The 19519-nt window shown below is 45.0% G+C and overlaps 1 protein-coding gene across 1 annotated transcript; it reads right to left on the minus strand.

Annotated features, from left to right (window-relative positions):
- Positions 1-255: 255 nt before the first annotated feature.
- LOC141091392 (inhibin beta B chain-like) lies at positions 256-4528 on the minus strand. The gene is made up of 2 exons (XM_073576947.1): positions 3752-4528; positions 256-1699 (listed from the first exon to the last, which is right to left on the minus strand). Exons 1-2 carry the CDS (start codon positions 4104-4106, stop codon positions 954-956), a joined length of 1101 nt encoding a protein of 366 aa, XP_073433048.1. The 5' UTR covers positions 4107-4528; the 3' UTR covers positions 256-953.
- Positions 4529-19519: the final 14991 nt, after the last annotated feature.

Here is a 19519-nt window from a genome sequence, read left to right on the forward strand (position 1 = left end):
TTACCAATAGGCACCAATTGGTGCTTATAGACTCATGAAATGTAAATCCAGCACTTCATGGATGATTTTAAAGTTTGTTTCTTATTTTGTACTTGTATTCTTAGCGGTTATTCCCATCAAGGTCCCTAATAAGGAATCAATTCAATAAGGAACATTGTTTTCTTAGTTTTATGTTTGTTTATTAAACAGTGTAAAATAAAAAAAATAATTATAATATACAAATAAAATATAAAATACATGTTAGTTGTGCTAAAGAATCTATGAGATGCTTGAAAAAATACAGCAGAGCACTTAGTAATGACATTCAGTTATTGTAAAGTGACACATGCATGTTCTGTGTGATTGGGACATTGAGTAAAATGTTCTTGAAGGCTTCATGTTATCTTCAATATTTTCAGTTTGGCACTAAAATGTAACACAATATAATCTGGATAAATTCTGATAGTCTCTCTGTTTTCATTTAGAACATTGGGTGCTTAATCTTTGGTAGTGTTCGTTACATTGATGAAGTTGTTATTGGGAACATACCATGTATGTGCTTTATACTCACATGAAAAGCATATCTGGTACATTTCACACAGCTGAGCCTCAAGTATCAAAATGTCTCAGAAAAAAAAGGCTGACCTCAGCAATCAGCACTTTAGAGAAAGAAATCTTAGCCCTGACAAATTCTTGCTGTGGGCTTATGGTGTCACTTTGTTGGCTGAGACAGTTTTTATACAAAAATCCCAGTGTGATGGTCTCGTACAGTCATTGGTGTAATACATTTGGAATGAATATTACAAAAAGAGTCACAAAATGATCCAGTTGTCAAGTATTAATCTTCAAGATTCCATGTGTGCTCCAAGAGATAGTTCATTTGTGCAACTTCTGCAGTCTTTTTTTTCTGCAAGCACATAATACCTAAGAGACAAGCCAGCTTCTCTCTGTAATATTTCAGTACGGACGTACCTTTAGCTACAGCCACATGCTTCCACGATCATATCATCAATGTCAGTCTTAACAATGTTGTTATTTCTATCAAAATAAAGCATGGACAGAGGACGTCGTTTTGTGGGAACACAGCAAGAACTCACTGCTGTATGGATATTGTTGGCTTTAATGAGATTGAAGACTGTGGTTTGGAACGAGGCAGCCATGCCAGGTGCACCAGCCATATGCATGGGGCAAAGGCCCATGCAATAATTTATTTGATATCCCTCGGGTTTTATAATCCACTCATGCCACCCAATGTCCTTAAATTCTACATAATAGTCTTTGCGACAGCAAAGGTTGGAGTTCTGGTCACATTTGAGACTTCTCTTTGAAGCATGGTGGCTCCGCTCTCGTACCTTCGCTTGTGCTACGAGAAATGGTTGGTAGGAATCATTGGTGTTGATGATAACTGGCATATTCTCACATCCCTCACAGTCAAGTTCTAGCTTTAAATTTTTATTTCCGTCATCAAAGAACGTCTGCAGCATTTGTTTCAATGAAAATGTTTGCCAACCTGTCCATCTTGGCTCTAGATATTTCTCGTGTAATAAAATGCGTGAACCTTCGGAGTGCTGGACCACATACAATTTAATATTCTGATTGGCCAGGTTTGTTCTGTTGGACTTGAAGTAGATCCAGAGATGGGCTTGAAGGACATGTACATTCTGTTCATTATCTCTAGTAAACTGGAAGGTTAAAGATGTGCTTGACTTGTTACTGTTTTCTAGAAAAAAAAAAAAGAAATGTTACATTAGTCCATTTTATTTTCTCATATTTACACAAATTAACTAAGTGTGGAAGCTTGATGAACTCTATTTTACCGAATTTGTCTTGGAAATGTAGAGATATGACTGATACCAAGGGGATTGTTATTTCAGCATGGTTTTATAAAAACGTATTATATCAGCACTTATAAATAGAGAGAAATTGGGATTAGTGGTTGGAGGTATAAGTTTGAGCCTCAATTTAAGATTTTAGTAATTTAAAGAGAACCTGTCACCATGAAAATACAGTCCAGTCTGTTGGATTGATGTATAGTTTTGTGATAAAAGATTTAATAAAACATTTGTTTTATTCTTTCAAACCTCTGCTCTTTCTGGGATTTTGGATTAAATGAGCGGTCCTATCAGTGACTGACAGCTATCTCTGTATGCACGCTGACTAGGAAAGCTGTCAGCCACTGATAGGACCACACAATCGACAGAAAATCCTAGAAAGAACAGAGGATTGAAAGACTATTTATATTATCATATTTTGCAGCACTTTGCAGACATTATCATCACTGTCCCTGATGGGGCTCACAATCTACATTCCCTTTCAGTATGTCTTGGATGTGTGGGAGGAAACTGGATTACATGAAGGAAACCCACGCAAACACGGGGACGACATACAAACTCCTTGCAGATATTGTCCTTGGTGGGATTTGAACCCAGCGCACTTAAAACACTAGATTTACTGAATCTTTTCCCACAAAACTATGCATCAGTACGCTCAGCTCCCCCTGATCAATGACATGATGTCTGCAGATTGGATGACATTTTCATGGTGACAGGTTCCCTTTAACTAAAGGTCTAAGGGACACACAATCTGACAACTGCAATAAAAGAAACTGCAGCATATCCTTACTACCAGACTGTCTCAGTGGAGCTCATAACTTCCTCCAGAGGAGGAGAACAAGTAGCAGTGAAACCATTTCCAATCTCAGTCTGTGTGTGAGTTTAAATAAAGAAAAAACAATTAGTATGAATGTTAACTCTACCTAATGAAAAGGAATCCCCCTCTTTTCTTTTATATAAATCTGTAGCTGGATACAGTACTGGATGCTGCAGCGCTGCTGTTCGCATATGACATACACTTCTATGGTTTTCTAATGCTCCTCATAAGGGTAAGATAGTGGGTTATGGTTCAGCAGCAAGGCTCACTAAGCTTCCATTCCACCTGACTATTTCGTGTCATACAATATTGAGCTTTACTTATTACACCTTACTTATTGTTTGGTTTAGTTTTGATTATTCTGCTCCGGCTCATTAATTACGTATAGTGCAGGCCCTACTATGCCCATTAGATGTCACTGCTGTTTGGTCATGATTTGAAACAGCAGGTATTAAAAAGAACACTGCCTTCTTATACTATTAAGAAAAAAGTTGCAATTTTTAATGAAGGCAGTATCATACTGGAATTCACAGCGCACCACTCCATAACCTCATCTCCTGCCATAATAGAATAGATGGCATTACAGACTCTTGGATATTTTACTACAATGTAAAGCCTTCTGAATAGCACTGATAGAGGAGCACTAAGTCAATAGACCTTGTAGTGCAATCTCCTAGTGCATCCTGACCTGTGCTGCACAGTGTTGTGTCTGGGCGTCCAGCATGTCATAGTCTACTGTACTATTTGCTACATCCACCAGCAGCTCAGGTTGACAGGTCATCGTCATACCACAGATGCAATATATTAGACAATGAGGTGACTTTAATATTTAAAACACCTCTCTATATTTAGGTAATTGCATTTTTACTTAATGTCAAATTATTTAACCCTTGTTTGGAATTTATCCTAGGACATATTGCACTTTACAGTGTACTTACAACACGTTGTGTTATTGCATTTACCGTATATCACCATTTCTATTACTTTACATTATACTTGTGACCTTTCTGTTGTGATTGTAAGCAAATTATGCTGAATGTAAATATCATAAAATTAATAGCTTATACTAACTAAAGTATAATTACAGAACAATGGAAAAAGTTTTAAAGCATTGCATTCTTACCTGTTTCTGCAAAGCTGATGATCTCATAGCTTTGTTGCTCTGTCTCATAATTCTCACTGTTACTGTCCCAGCTCGGAGACCCAAAAAGTCCTTCCATTCTTGGCTTGGTTGAATGCAGTCTGCGCAGAGCATTGACCACTGCTGCCCTTGGAATTGGGTGTGTGATGTTTGGTCTTTCCTTTAGATGTAGTTTCTGTAGTATCTGTTGCTTAGCCATCTCCATCATGGCATCTTTGTCTAGTATCCCACAAGATGGGCATTCAGTTTTTCTACCAGTCTGGGTGGAGGCTGACCAAGCACCTAGTAGAGTAAGCAGATAAAAGCAGATGCCTTCTTTTTGGGTTCTTGAAGCCATTTCACAAAAGTTCTTAAAAAGCAGAAAAAAAAGAAAGATGTTGACTTCTGAAAGTGTCAAGTCTCTTTCACCAACACTTTCTTCAGCTCTTCTGCAGTTGTGGGTCCTGGGGAGTAAGCATCCTCCTTTTATCAGAGACCTGGTCCAGCATTAGCTGTCATGTGGCTATTGAGTCTGGGATTAACTCCAAGACACCCCCTGTCAGATGATAGGTCAGAGATGCAGAATCACAATTCTAGAGCTCCAGGTGAATCGGGCTGGTTGAGTTGACTAGTTATAACCTGACTTTCAATGAGTCAGTGAACAGACGTTGTAAAGTCTTGTGTATCATAGATTATTTTATGCTACTTACAAACGTGGAGATTTGCTCGTCAGATCCGATAGAGCACAAAATGTCATAGACAGGATCTCTTCAGTGTGTGGCTATTGTAGCAGAACAGGTAAAGTTAAACACTTTTGAATTCCACTAAGCCTCTCCCTCCTGTTACACTGCCCTATATACTGAAGCTGGTAATTACACTCTCCACCTCCTCCCCTTAGTGCTTCAAGCTCTCATAAAGCCTTTGTCCAGGGTGCTAAATGTTATTTGCCCTTTTGGCACATATGGTCATTTGGAAAGCACTGCCCTCTCTTATCGTGTATTGATTGCTTCACCTCTCCACTTTTATTTACAGTCTCCCTCCTTTTCAAAACCAATAGCCACGTGGAGAACAAGGTGCTTGTCCCCGGGCAGAGATGAGGTATCCAGAGAAAGGTTGATGCAATAAAAAAGGATCTCATCCACTTTGCACACAACAGAACTTTCTGTCAATCCCGACAGTGAGGTTCAGTAGCACTAATGAAGACACGATGCCTGTGTTTTCAGGTGCAGTAATCCTCATCAGCATTGAATACTGCAGAGCTGTATTCTAACCCAAGAATATTCCTAGGATTAGGACAGTTTAGATGTGAGAATTTATGAGTTTAGCAATGTTTGGAATGCACATATCAATGAATGACGGGACAAACTGTGCATAGAGTAGAACATAGACATGAGCCAATCTTTTAAAATCCATATTCACCAACTTAAATTTTTCAAAAACTACTGCAAAGCCTCCAATTACCATGAAAAGACATGTCTGACAATCTAAGGGCTCCTAGGACTGTGTCCAACATGCTTTAGGCTTTTTCATGAAACACAAGCCTCAATTATGTCAAAGTGACTTCAGCATATACAATCATGGCCGAAAGTGTTGGAACCCTTGAAATTGTTCCAAAAAATGAAGTATTTCTCTCAGAAAATTATTGCAATTACAAATATTTTGTTCTACCCATGTTTATTTCCTTTTTGTGTATTGGAACAACAAAACAGAAAAAAAGCAACTTGGACATAACTTGACATACATTGTTGGCACCCTCAACTTAATATTTTGTTGCACACCCTTTGGAATAAATACCTGCAATTAGAGTTGAGCGAAACGAGTCAGTCAAATTCATAATTCGCCGACTTTCGCTGAAGTCCGGTTTCATGAAACGAAACCCGACCATAGCATGAGGTCGGCGACCAGAGCGCCAAAGTCGCGTTTCAAATGATGCTTCCAGTGCCCTTTTTCAGCCAATGATGGAGGATGCACACTGTGGGCAATGTGATGACATGGGCAGCGGTCACCACCATCTTTGAGAAGGGCATGCAAGTGATTGGCTTGCTTTGTGTGGCGTCAGAGGGGCTATAAAAGGGCATGCACGCCGACCGCCATCTTACTTCTGCCGATATTAGCATTAGGGAAAGGTTGCAGCTGCTGATTCTGAATAAGGGAGAGCGTTAGGCAGGGAAGAAGAACAAAAAAACTGCTTCTGCTGTTAGCGATTTTCACTGCACAACACAACAGTTTGTGTGCAGTCACAGGGGAGGATATATTTTTTGTGCATCAGCTCTGTTGATTATTAGGCTGCCTTATAAAGCTCCATGATAGCTGCATTGCTGTTTGCACACTGCTGTGCAAACTGCTTTTTTAAAAGCAAAAATACTTTTCTTCCTCTTTTCTGCACAGTTACCAAGCGTGAATTTTTCCACAGTTTTGTGTGCAGCAGTCCTGCTTATTAGGCTGCCTGCTGCCATACTTGGACTGAGAGCATCATTGTCAGCCTCCTAAAATCTCTAGGGAGCTTCCAATTCTCCCCAATACTATATACACACCTTGTACTTTGTCATACACCAGCCAGTTTCAGCCTGTTAAATTGAGGTGTAATCTATAGTGGGCCTGAGATAATGGTTCAGCCTCCTAAAATCTCTAGGGAGCTTCCAATTCTCCCCAATACTATATACACACCTTGTACTTTGTCATACACCAGCCAATTTCAGCCTGTTAAATTGAGGTGTAATCTATAGTGGGCCTGAAATAATAGTTCAGCCTCCTAAAATCTCTAGGGAGCTTCCAATTCTCCCCAATACCATATACATGCCTTGTACTTTGTCATACACCAGCCAATTTCAGCCTGTTAAATTGAGGTGTAATCTGTATTGGGCCTGAGATAATACAGTAGTTCAGCCTCTTAAAATCTCTAGGGAGATTCAAATTCTCCACAATACTATATACACCTTGTACCTTGCTTTACAGTACCATATAGCTGGTGGTATTTTGGGTACATTTTTCCAAAAATGAGGAAGTATGGTGGAAGAGGCCGTGGAAGTGGGCGGGGGTTGCCAGCTGGTAGTGATGGTGGTGGGGGTGGTGGTGCATCTGCTGGTAGTGGCAAAAGCACACCTAAGGCAGAAGGTGTTGAGCCTGCATCATCGTCTGGCTCCACAAGGCCTCGAAGGCTCCCTTTTCTGGGAGTAGGTAATCCGCTTTTAAAGCCGGAGCTTCAGGAACAACTTTTGGCTTACATTGCTGACACAGCCTCCAGCTCTATTGCCTCCTCTTCTGAAGTTTCAAAAAAATAAAAGCACTGAGTCGTCAGTGGAGGCTCCTGGTCAGGAACAACACCTTTCCTTGTGTCCTTCACCCCTACCAAAAGTGAAGGATGCGGCAGGCCACACTACAGATTACTCCATGGAGCTCTTTTCACATACAATGCCTGGGTTATCAAGTCAAATCGTGAATTCCCCAGTCCAAGATGAATCGGACATGGAGTGCACTGATGCACAGCCACTGCTAGATTTTTCCGCTGCTACATTCACTCAGAGCACTACATTGTCCTCGCAGTGTACTGAGCCAGAATCTGACCCTGATGAAACTCAGGTGCCCCTTCTCGCATACTATACCACCTTACCCGGTGACAAAGAGGAAGGTGCAGATGAAAGTGCAGGTTGCTTGAGCAGGTGGGGGGGCATACTCATGGGCAACGGCACTGGCGCAGGGCCCCTCATAGTACACAAAAGTGTCTCTGCCGGTGGGAGGGCCCACCTGCCGTCAGACACACCGCCGTACTATGAGGGGCCCTGTGCCAGTGCGGTCGCTAAAGAGTGGGCCCCCCTGCTTGCTGAGGATCAGAGCACTTGCAAAGTTGAAATACTTTCCTCTCCCTGCGCTACCGCCGTGACGTCTTCCACGTTTCCTAACAGTGACATTCTGGTCAGAGAGCATGATGACATCACATCTGTATGCCCTCTGCCTAACCAGTCCAAGTGCAAAGAGATGGAAGATTGGGACGACGAGGAGTCCAGACTAGTACAGGGATTCCCTAGCGAGGAAATGTGGCGCCCCCAGGGGTATGGTCGCCACACTGGCTTTGCCTTCCTCCAGGGGAGGGTAATGCCAGGCTTGGAAGCAGTGATGGGTCTCTCCAGTAGTTAACCTAATGCATGCAACACAGTTCCACTTCGGGCCAGCAGGGGGAACTCTGAACCAGGATTGAGGAGCAGAGTGCTCTCTGAGGGTCAGGAGGAGGGAGTAGTCAGATTGTGTGAGGAGGTCCACGTGTGCAGACGTGTGGAGCGGGGTGGAGGTCGAGCTCCGGGTGGAGAGCTCCCACACTGCTAGAGTGCAAAGACTGGAGCCTGGTCTCCACGGTGGTACGGATACTAACTGTCCTGCCACAGATACCAGAGGAGTAGGAGGCTGTAAATGCCCTGCTCTCACCAAAGACTTGGGACACAACAGCAATTGGATAGAGAGCCAGGACTCAGGAGAGGAGTCCCCGAGAGAGGCTACAGCTGTCTGTCATACAAGTATAGTTCTAGGAACATCTGAAGAGAGGCATTTCAGAGTAACTAAGGACTGGAGTGCTTCACACTACAAAGTGCTAGGAAGGAGACTGCACAGCCCTTCTGCTGAGAGAGAATCCTCATCTCCTTCCAGGCTAACCTGCTCCAATATCATCTGTAATCAGGACCCTGGACTGCGTATACTCAGTAAAGGTACAAAAACTACAACCGCTGTGTCTTGTTTGTTCCCTGCGCTTTCAGCACTGCTACATCCCCGTGCCAGCTACATCTACACTGCCCTGGGACTACAGCTCCACCTGTGGGGAGCTTTACCATCTAAGCTGCACATACCATCAGTCCCAGCGGATCTGTATGCAGCATTGGCCTAACACCATATTTGCCAAACAACACGGGTGGCGTCACGAACTATTCTACCAATAACTACATCTCCCATGACTTGGGCGCCCAGGGCCATGGGCCGGGTCATCGCTGCTGTGACACATCCCCCGGACACCGGCCCGGTACCGAGTACCCCACAGCCCTGGGAGGGTGACCCAGAGACTTATTTGATTGTTTTAAAGGTTGGGAGCAATTTTTGGGGAGCACTATACTCTGGAGAATGATATATGGGCCCCACCATACACTGGAGCATTCCAAAGGTGGACATCAGACACTGGAGCAGCATTTACAGGGCCCATTATACACTGGAGCATTAGAAATGGGGCCCATTATATATGGAGCATTATTTGGGCCCATAAGACAGTGGAGCTTCATCCATGGGGACCAACATATACTGTAGCATTATGTGGAGCTCATCATATACTGTATGGAACATTATATGGGAAATTACTGGTATTGAAAGGTAACTTCACATCTCAGAGAGAGAGAAGAGTCTGTGAGTATATATTTATGACGATCTTTGACACTCTCATTGCTGGAATGAATGTGTCGCATGGATTTATGTCTTTTTACATCAATTAAGGAATTTGCTCCTAAGACCTTGTGGGGGCATCACAACACATTAGGAGACCCCAATCAGAGGACAATAAAACATCCGGACTCCTTATCTATGAACTGGTCCAATATTTCTGTTTCTCCCTCTCCCATAATCATAATTCTGCTTCACATCACTTTGTCTCATCGATTGCATTTTTTCTGTGCTGTATTGTGCATAAATATGTGACTCTTCAGATTTTGCATTAGTCTATGCCTGATGAAGAGACCTGAGTAGTCTCGAAAGCTTGCAATGTGTTACAATCTTTTCAGTTAGCCATTAAAAAGTATGAACCACTGAGGACTCTCAATTCTGAATATTTTTCTATATGGGACCAATGATTCTGTATGGAGAAATATATGGGCCTCATTACTCTGTATAGTGCACTATGCGGTGGCCATAATACTGTATGGAGTAGTATACTGTCCGTTTTTGGAGCTATTGGAGAATTTAAAATGGATATCAGTCATGTGATGTAAGAAGTGTACTATACCGCTATTTCTCTGCCGTATCAGAGGATCATGAATTTTGGCATGTGTTAAAGGAGCCCATTGACACTCTTTGGCCCTGGGCCCACAAAAATCTGGAGCCAGCCCTACCCCCCCACAACTTTAGCCAAATAACCCCCAGTTTTCAATGCCTAACTATTATTATAAAGTAAATTAAGGTTGACAAGCTTAAGTAATAAGAATTGATGTTTTTGGCATTAAAATGGGCACTGTAGGTGTGTTTCCTGTCCTCCACTCACTGCCGACTTTTCTTCCCCATTGACTTGCATTGGGTTTCGTGTTTCAGTCGGCCTTCGACTTTACACGATAATCGGCCGATTTCGTTCGACCCGACTTTTGCGAAAGTCGGGTTTCATGAAACCCGACTCGACCCGAAAAAAGGCAAAGTCGCTCATCTCTACTCTGGAGATCGACTTTTAACCTTGAAATTGTTGGTATTTTTCAACAATTTTGGTTCTCAAGTCCTCAGACAGTTTTCTTCTCCTCTTTCTGTTCTTTATGCTTAGTGTGGCACACACAGACACACAATCCAAAGATTGAGTCCATTTCTCTTTTTATATGGTTTCAAGTGTGATTTTCATATTGCCCAAACCTGTTACTTGCCATGGGTGAGTTGGAATGAGCAACACTGGCTTGAAACAAAGTTTTTGGAAAAATTACAACAATTTTGTCCGCCCCATTTTTGGGCTTTTGGGTGAATTGATGTCCAGTTTGCCTTTTTTCTCTTCTTTTTTGTGTTGTTCCAATGCACACAAAATAAACATTTGTATAACAAAACCTGTGTAATTGCAGTAATTTTCTTGGATATATACTTTATTTCCTGAAACAATTTCAAGGAACTCTTTCTTCCATGACTTTATGATGGTGAAAAGTAATCTACTGATTCTCCTATCTCTCTCTATTAGTGATGAGCGAGTATACTCATTACTCGGGTTTCCTCGAGCATGCTCGGGTTGTCTCCGAGTACTTTGGCATGCTCAGAGATTTAGTTTTTGTCGCCGTAGCTGCATGATTTGCGGCTGCTAGACAGGCAGTTCTCAGTGCCAAGCCTCACTAACCAGAACTACCAGTCCTGGAAATTCAAGGTGAAGATGCTGCTCATAAGAGAAGGAACTTGGAAATATACTCAGGAAACAGTGCCTCATCAATTACCAGATGATTGGCTAGAGAAGGATCAGTTTAGATGATAATCAGATATACAAGTGTGCAACTGCAAAGGAGATGTGGGATCAGTTACAGAAAGTGCATGATAGATCAAATCTCAACAATAAGCTTTATCTCATGAGAAAGCTGTATCAGTCTAAGCTAAGTGATGGGCTCAACATATTCCACAAGAAGGTATATCATGTGGAAAAAAAGTGAAAATAAGAGAAAATATTGATTGTTAAAAAATGATTCTTTATTAAATATTATTAAAAGGAGAACTTAAAAAATATGTTGAGCTCAGTATTGAAGTGACTTTGCCTTTCTAAAAAAGGACTATGAGATTTATTAAGCTAAGTGATGGACAGAATATGCAGGACTATATAAGAAACACCCCAGATATTGTGGAGCGTCTCAGGGGTATTGGGGAAGAAATTACAAATTTTCATGTTGCTGCACTTCTATTAAGTGGTCTTCCAGAAAGTTATGACACACTCGTGACTGCACTAGATGCACGGCCAGATGATGAGCTGACACTAGAGTATGTTAAAGGCAAATATGTGGATGAATTCAAGAGAAAAATGCAGCATGTAAGCAGCAGTAATGAATCCAGATCAGAGACAGCATTAAAGACACAACATTTCCCTAAATATAAGAGCAATCTAAGAGAAACTCGTGAATGTTTTGACTGTAAAAAACCCGGCCACCTTAAAGCAGACTGCAGAATTTGGAAAGCAAGAATGAGTCAGCTTAAAAAGCAGAACAGTCATCAAAGGGTTAAAACAGCTGTAAAGGAAGATTCTGCATGTGTTGAAGCTGCATTTAATGCCAGTACAGGCCCATCTTCAAAGCATATATGGTGTATAGATTCTGGTGCAAGCTGTCATATGACAAAATAGCAAAGATTTATTCACTGAATTCACATGTGGCAAAGAGAAAGCCAGCTCACCTAGTATTTGAAGTCCAGCTTGTACAGAATCAGGTGGATCCATATCAGATACTGTGCTCAAGGAAAAAAAAAAGTTTGTTCCAACGTCTGGTAAAACAGTTGTGATAAAGAATGCAAGTGAGCGTTTGAAACGCGTCTTGCTCCCTTACCCTGTCTATGCAACCATTGTAATTTTTGAAAGTTTTTAATGGACCTAAAATAAATAAAAAATATTTCTTCACTGACCTTAATGAAAGCAAGTCAGAAAAGGTCATCTTAGCAAATGGTCACTATATGACTTCAGAAGGAATAGGAGATCGCTACCTCCACTGTCCAGTTTCCTCAACGCAAAGCAGAAAAATCCCAACTAAAGATGTTCTCTATGTTCCCAGCCTTGAAAGCAACCTTCTGTCAGTAAAGAAGTTCACGCAAAAGAGGAATGTTACTTTTAGAGATAACACCTGCATCATCTCAAAGAAGAGTCACACTCTTGTAGAAGGAAAAATCCAAGATGATCTTTATCAGCTTAAATGCAAATAAAGAGTGTACCGTGCTAGAAAAGATCAGCATAAGATCTGTATCCATTTATGGCACAAGCATCTTGGGCACAGAGACCCAGAAGCAGTAAGGAAGTTAGCTCAACTTGCAAATGGTATTGAAATCAACCAGTATAGTCAAATGATGAAGTGCATTAGCTGTCTTAGGCTACTTTCACACTGTGTGCGCAGTGCAAACGCGCATAAAAAATGCATCATGAGTTTTTAAATGCTCTCTCTTGTTTTTTGTGCATGGTTTTTACCTAAAAACGCATGCGTTTTTAAACGCTGACGTGCGCATGATCATGCGCACGTCAGTGCTCCCATAGACTTTAATGTGTTTTGGGGTGAATTCCGTGTGCATTGCGTGCACATGCATTTTTTTTGAGACAGGTCGAACGCACAAAAAATGCAACAGGTTGCATTTTGTGCGCCTGGGCGCACACTACAAAAAAAGCATGCGCATACAAACGCATGACAATGCGCACTGTGTTAAATATAGGGAAAAAAGCATGCGCATGTTTACGCGAAAACGCAGCGCAAAAAAAACGCAAGTGTGAAACCAGCATTAACCCCTTAAACCCCAAGGGTGGTTTGCACGTTCATGACCGGGCCAATTTTTACAATTCTGACCACTGTCCCTTTATGAGGTAATAACTCTGAAACGCTTCCATGGATCCCGGTGATTCTGACACTGTTTTCTCGTGACTAGTGTTGAGCATTCCGATACCGCAAGTATCGGGTATCAGCCGATATTCGCTGTATCGGAATTCCGATACTTAGTTCCGATACTTTTTTCATATCGAATACCGGAATCGGAAGTTCCCATAATGCTAGGAGCCCGCTCGATTTGATTCAGCCAATGGGGATCCTCAGAAGTGTGGGCACATCCTGTTAGGCATGTAGGCATGTTAACTACTGGCATGGCTGTGATTGGCTGCTGAAATGATGTCATGATGCACTATAAAAACCGCTGCAGCCGCCATTTCTGGTCACTCTGCTGTGAATTCAGTTAGGGACAGGCTGCTGTTGAAGACTGTGAGGGACAGCTAGAAATAGCGATCATCAAAAATATCTATTACTCTACCCAGGCTACATAATCCACCACTGTAGCATTTTTGTAGCCCAGCAGCGCTGTTTTAATAGCTGTCTGCAAGGGCTGTGTGAGTGCAGACCCACGCTGTGTAGTGTGTCCTGCAGGCACGTCTGCTTGTAGGCCGCCCAGCGTGTGTCTCTGCCTCATACACATTTTTCTCTTATTGCTGCTTTTTTTTCTCCTGTATAGTGTGCTTCCATACGTATCCATATACGTTGGTTGCAAACACTAAAGGAGTGGACAGCGGAGCCTTTCAGCAGCCTTTCAGTGCTATAGCCCATTTCTCTGCACTGTTTTTGGCTGTCTGATAGGTCTCTCTGTGTGTGAGTGCAGCTCACGTTGCAGTGTGTTCTACAGCCACCGCTAGCTGTAGTCCACTCAGCGTGCGTCAATGCCTCATACATAGTCCTTTTTTTGCAGCTAATTTAGCCAGATTTTTGCTCCTATATTAGTGTGCTTCCAACCGCATCCATTGTCATTGGTTGGTTGCAAACACTATATAGGATTAGATAGAGGAGCCTTTTTGCTGGCTTGTGCCCTTCAGGGCCAGCCAGACTAGTATCACCCTATTTTTTGGAGCCTCATCAATTGCATTGTAGGTTAGCTTCCTGCATTGTAATCGCTCCAAAAAGTTTGTGATACTATAGCTTTCAAACTTTGGTCACATCCTTTTCTTTCCCCCCCCCCCCCCCAAAAAATGGAAATAAAGTTCACCAAACACTCCACTTTACAGTTGTGTAGGCCACATTAGATCATATTAAAGTGTAGTACACACGCTCTTAGCCAAATTAGTGTTTCTTATACTGGTTAGCAGGTGATCAGGAATAAGAACACTAAGCCACCCCTTTTTTACTTTTCTGCCTATCTTTATCAGTCTACCAAGATGAAGAAGGCAGGGAGTAAGGCACGTGGTCGTGGCCGTGGAGTTTCAGCAGGGAGAGGACGGGGGGATTCAGCAGGGAGAGGACGTGGGGATTCGGTGTCTTCTGCGGCCACCAGTGACCCGGCATCCCCCACTTTTACCAGGCAACAGTCCTTCATGCGCAGCTTTGTAGGACCTCGCCGTACCCCACTGCTGCGTGACGAACAAATTGAAGCCGTTGTCGGATGGATGGCAGCTAACGCATCCACTTCAATGACTTCCGCATCCTCCCAAGGCCAGAGCACTGAATAGCAACCATCTGTCTCTTCACCACCTGCCAAATTGCCCAGGCAGTCTGAGAGCCCTGGACAGGAGCCATCTCAATCTTTACTTCTGTTCTCAGAATCTGTTGGCTTGGAAAGAGGTGGCCAGCCAAGCAGCATTCTAGAGCGTGAAGAAGAGGGAGTATGCAGTGATGCGCAACTGCTTTGTCCCTCTGAATCTGAAGAGGCGGGTGGGCCAGTGCCTATTGTCAGCACACCTCAGTGCTCATCTGATGATGATGAGACTCAGTTGCCAAATTCTGGTGTGTACGGTGCTGGCGAGACAACCCAGGACCAGCCGGTGCTTGAAGAGGGGAGTGGAGATGATGAGGTCCTTGACCCATCATGGCGTCAGCCACAGGAAGGTGGTGGGAGCAGCTCTGAGGTAGAGATTCCCCGAACTGCCAAAATAGGAGGGAGAGGGCGGGGGCAGACTTGGTTGCCTGTAGCCTCCACTTTGGCACCCGTGAGGAGCAATCCTCTTCCAAAACACAAAACGGGCGCTCCCAGGACTTGCAGTGCGTGGTCTTTTTTTGACACAGTTGCAGATGACATTTGCTTTGTCAAATGCAAGCTGTGTCATCAGAAAGTGAAACGAGGGAAAAATGTGAGCAACCTCAATACCACAAATATGTGGAAACATGTGCGTACCAAGCATGAGGTGGAGTTACACAGACACACTGAAGATGTAGGCCAACCGTCAGCAGCACCTACCACCTCTTCAGCTCGTGTTGGGGCCTCTTCCTCCAGCTCACACACAGCTGGTTCGGCTTCCTCACTGGAACGCCATGGAAGAACCACTGCCACTGTTGTCCAGAGACCCAGTGAAATTCCACCCACTGAACCACGTTCGCAGTCATCAGCACACTCCCAGGCCACGCACCAGCAATCGGTAGCACAGGCATGGGAGAAAAAGCGGCCATACTCGGCAAACCATCCCCGAGCAGCAGGCAAGCCGTCCCTGCCCTGCAAAAGCATGTGGAGGGAAAAATTAAAAATGCGCTACTAAACGCCGTCAGTAGCAAGGTCCACCTGACCACCGATGCGTGGACCAGTAGCCATGGACAGGGACGATACCTTTCCCTCACTGCCCATTGGGTCAATGTTGTGGAGCCGGGTACAGATCTGGAGAGTGGCTCTGTACATATTCTGCCGACTCCAAGGATTGCAGGAATGCAGTATGTACATATTGAGTCCTCCTCCTACTCTAGTTCCTCGGAATCAGCACTCCATGAGCCTGATAGGCCAGATATGAGCACAGGTGTGGCCAAACGTCAACAGGCCGTCCTTAAATTAATTTCTTTGGGGAATCGGAGCCACACAGCACAGGAGCTCTGGAATGCTATCAAGCAGGAGAGCGATGTGTGGTTTGTGCCAGCGAATCTCCAGCCAGGTTTGGTAGTGAGTGACAATGGCCGAAATCTAGTGGCAGCTCTGGGCCTAGGCAACCTCACTCACATACCATGTCTGGCACACATGCTCAATTTGGTCATGCAGAGCTTTCTGAGGGACTATCCGGATCTTGATGCACTGCTGCACAAGGTTCGCCTAGAGTGTGCTCACTTGCGGCGTTCCAGCATGGCAAGATCGCGCATTGCATCTCTGCAACGCCGATTCCGCCTGCCAGAACATCGCATCATATGTGACCTCCCCACCAGGTGGAATTCAACTTTACATATGTTGGAGCGGTTGTGTGAGCAGCAGGCAGCAGTAATGGAGTACCAGCTGCATCAGGCGCAAACAAGTCGCACTGTGCGCCGGACACACTTCACCACCACTGAGTGGGCCACTATGAGGGACATCTGCCAAGTTTTGCGTGCCTTCGATGACTCCACGTGGATGGCCAGTGCAGATGATGCACTAATCAGCATGACTGTCCCCCTCATCTGTCTGCTTCAAAAAACCTTACAAGCACTAAGTGAGGAGGTTTTTGAAGAGGTCGAGGATGAGCAGTCAGAAATGCCATCTGCTTCTGGCAAGTCTGAGCAACGTGCTTCCACACAAAGGCCCAGGCAGGGGACACTTAGTGAGGAGGATGACGAGAAGTCAATGGAGGAGGAACACATCTCTCCAGAGGAGGGAGGTACACAAGGCTCTAGTAGTCAGTGTGTACAGCGAGGGTGGGGTGATGCTGAGCAGGCAGAGATGCTGCCTCAAGCTGGGGACAGCGTTTCCGGTCCAGTTGGCAGTCTGCAGCACATGGTTGATTTCATGCTGCGGTGCTTGTTAAATGACCGCCGCATCGCCAACATTCTCCACACGGCTGATTATTGGGTGTACACCCTCCTAGATCCACGCTACCGGGACAACGTACAAAGCCTCATACCACAGTTGAACCGGGAGCGAAAAATGCGGGAGTACCAAGAAACACTTGTGCAGGCCATCATGTTCTCCATTCCCCCCGCAAGTGTTGCTGGTAGTGCTTTTCAAAGCACCCATGTGGGTATAGGCAGTGGAGGAAGCTCTGCACAAAGAGGTAGCAGAGGCAGTGCCGCAGGACAAGGCAAGGCCAGTATGGCCCAAATGTGGAAAAGTTTTCTGGGACCGCCACAAACGGCTACATCATCACAGACGGCTCCAGTCAGCAGGAGGCAATGTTTCCGTCAGATGGTGACAGACTACTTGTCTTGCCCTGTTAGTGTACTCTAAGATGGCTCTTCCCCGTTCAGGTATTGGGTCTCTAAGCTGGATACATGGCCAGAGCTTAGCCAGTATGCATTGGAGGTGCTGGCTTGCCCTGCTGCCAGTGAATTATAGGAACGTGTCTTTAGTGCTGCAGGTGGAGTGGTAACAGACCGTCGCACGTGACTATTGGCCGATAATGTTGACCGGCTTACTTTTCTGAAAATGAACAAGGCCTGGATCTCACCTGAATTTGCCAGTCCTCTTCCAGAATAAATAATTGGCTGGCAACAGGATCCAGGTCTCCTGTTATGTTCATGTTTCTATGACCTGAACTTTATTTCCTGGGCTACAGCAACGCCCGTTGTTGCTCAGAAGTGCTGTCCACACAGACAAAACACTCGCTCATGTGTAAGTTGGGTTCGGTAACGTCAGCTGATCCCCTGCTGTGTGTATGGCAAAGTGTCCTGCTCCCTCCACAGTCAAACAACCTCAGATTTACACCTGGCTCCAAGTAGGCCTCGGCCTACTACCCGATTTTCCCTGGGCTCCAACACCGCCAGTTGTTGCTCAGAAGTGCTGTCCGCACAGAAAAAACACTCGCTCATGTGTAAGTGGCGTTCGGTAACGTCAGCTAATCCCCTGCTGGGTGTATGGCAAAGTGTCCTGCTCCCTCCACAGTCAAACAACCTCAGATTTACACCAGGCTCCAAGTAGGCCTCGGCCTACTACCCGATTTTCCCTGGGCTCCGACACCGCCAGTTGTTGCTCAGAAGTGCTGTCCGCACAGACAAAACACTCGCTCATGTGTAAGTGGGGTTCGGTAACGTCAGCTGATCCCCTGCTGTGTGTATGGCAAAGTGTCCTGCTCCCTCCACAGTCAAACAACCTCAGATTTACACCTGGCTCCAAGTAGGCCTCGGCCTACTACCCGATTTTCCCTGGGCTCCGACACCGCCAGTTGTTGTTCAGAAGTGCTGTCCGCACAGACAAAACACTCGCTCATGTGTAAGTGGGGTTCGGTAATGTCAGCTGATCCCCTGCTGTGTCGAGGGCAAAGTGCTGCTGCCTCCAAATTGTAACTACTTCAGATTTAAACATTCTCTGATTTGGCCTCTGTCTCCACTCTGTCTCTAGTATTTCCCCTGACCTCCAGCACCGCCAGTTCCTGCTCACAGTTGCCGTCCGCGCATTCCACACGTGTTCCTGTGTTATTGGGGTTCTGTAACGTCAGCAGATCCCCCAATGTGTGTCCGCCACTGTCTCCTGCGCTGTCCACCTTCCCACTGCAAGCGGTGGAAATGTGGACAGAGCAGGAGACAGTGGCAGACACACATCAGGGACTCTGCCGACATTACAGAACCCCAGTAACACAGGAACACGTGTGGATTGGGCAGACGGCTGGTGTACGCATAAACTGGCGGTGTCACGTGAAATCCTGGAAACAGAGTGGAGACAGATGCCTAATTGGAGCACGTTGACAGTCTGTTGTAGCCTACAAACAATCTAAAACTGCCACCAAGTAGGCCTCGGCCTGCACCCTGGTTCTCCCTGGGCTCCAACAACGCTAGTTGGTGCTCGGAAGTGCTGTCCACACAGAAAAAAACACTTGTTCATGTGAAAGTGGGGGTCAGTAACGTCAGCTGATCCCCTGCTGTGTGGAGGGCAAAGTGTCCTGCTCTCTCCAAAGTCAAAATACCTCAGCTTTACACCTGGCTCCTAGTAGGCCTCGGCCTGCACCCTGATTGTCCCTGGGCTCTAACAACGCTAGTTGGTGCTCGGAAGTGCTGTCCACACAGAAAAAAACACTTGTTCATGTGAAAGTGGGGGTCAGTAATGACAGCTGATCCCCTGCTGTGTGGAGGGCAAAGTGTCCTGCTCTCTCCAAAGTCAAAATACCTCAGCTTTACACCTGGCTCCTAGTAGGCCTCGGCCTGCACCCTGATTGTCCCTGGGCTCCAACAACGCTAGTTGGTGCTCGGAAGTGCTGTCCACATAGAAAAAAACACTTGTTCGTGTGAAAGTGGGGGTCAGTAACGTCAGCTAATCCCCTGCTCTGTGGAGGGCAAAGTGCTGCTGCCTACAAATTGTAACTACTTCAGATTTAAACAATCTCTGATTTGGCCTCTGTCTCCACTCTGGCTCTAGTATTTCCCCTGACCTCCAGCACCACCAGTTCCTGCTCACAGTTGCCGTCCGCACATTCCACACGTGTTCCTGTGTTACTGGGGTTCTGTAACGTCAGCAGATCCCCCAATGTGTGTCCGCCACTGT

Source organism: Dendrobates tinctorius, unplaced genomic scaffold (genome assembly GCF_039654945.1).
Source record: "Dendrobates tinctorius isolate UK_male_01 unplaced genomic scaffold, ASM3965494v1 ptg000051l, whole genome shotgun sequence".
NCBI lineage: Eukaryota > Metazoa > Chordata > Amphibia > Anura > Dendrobatidae > Dendrobates > Dendrobates tinctorius.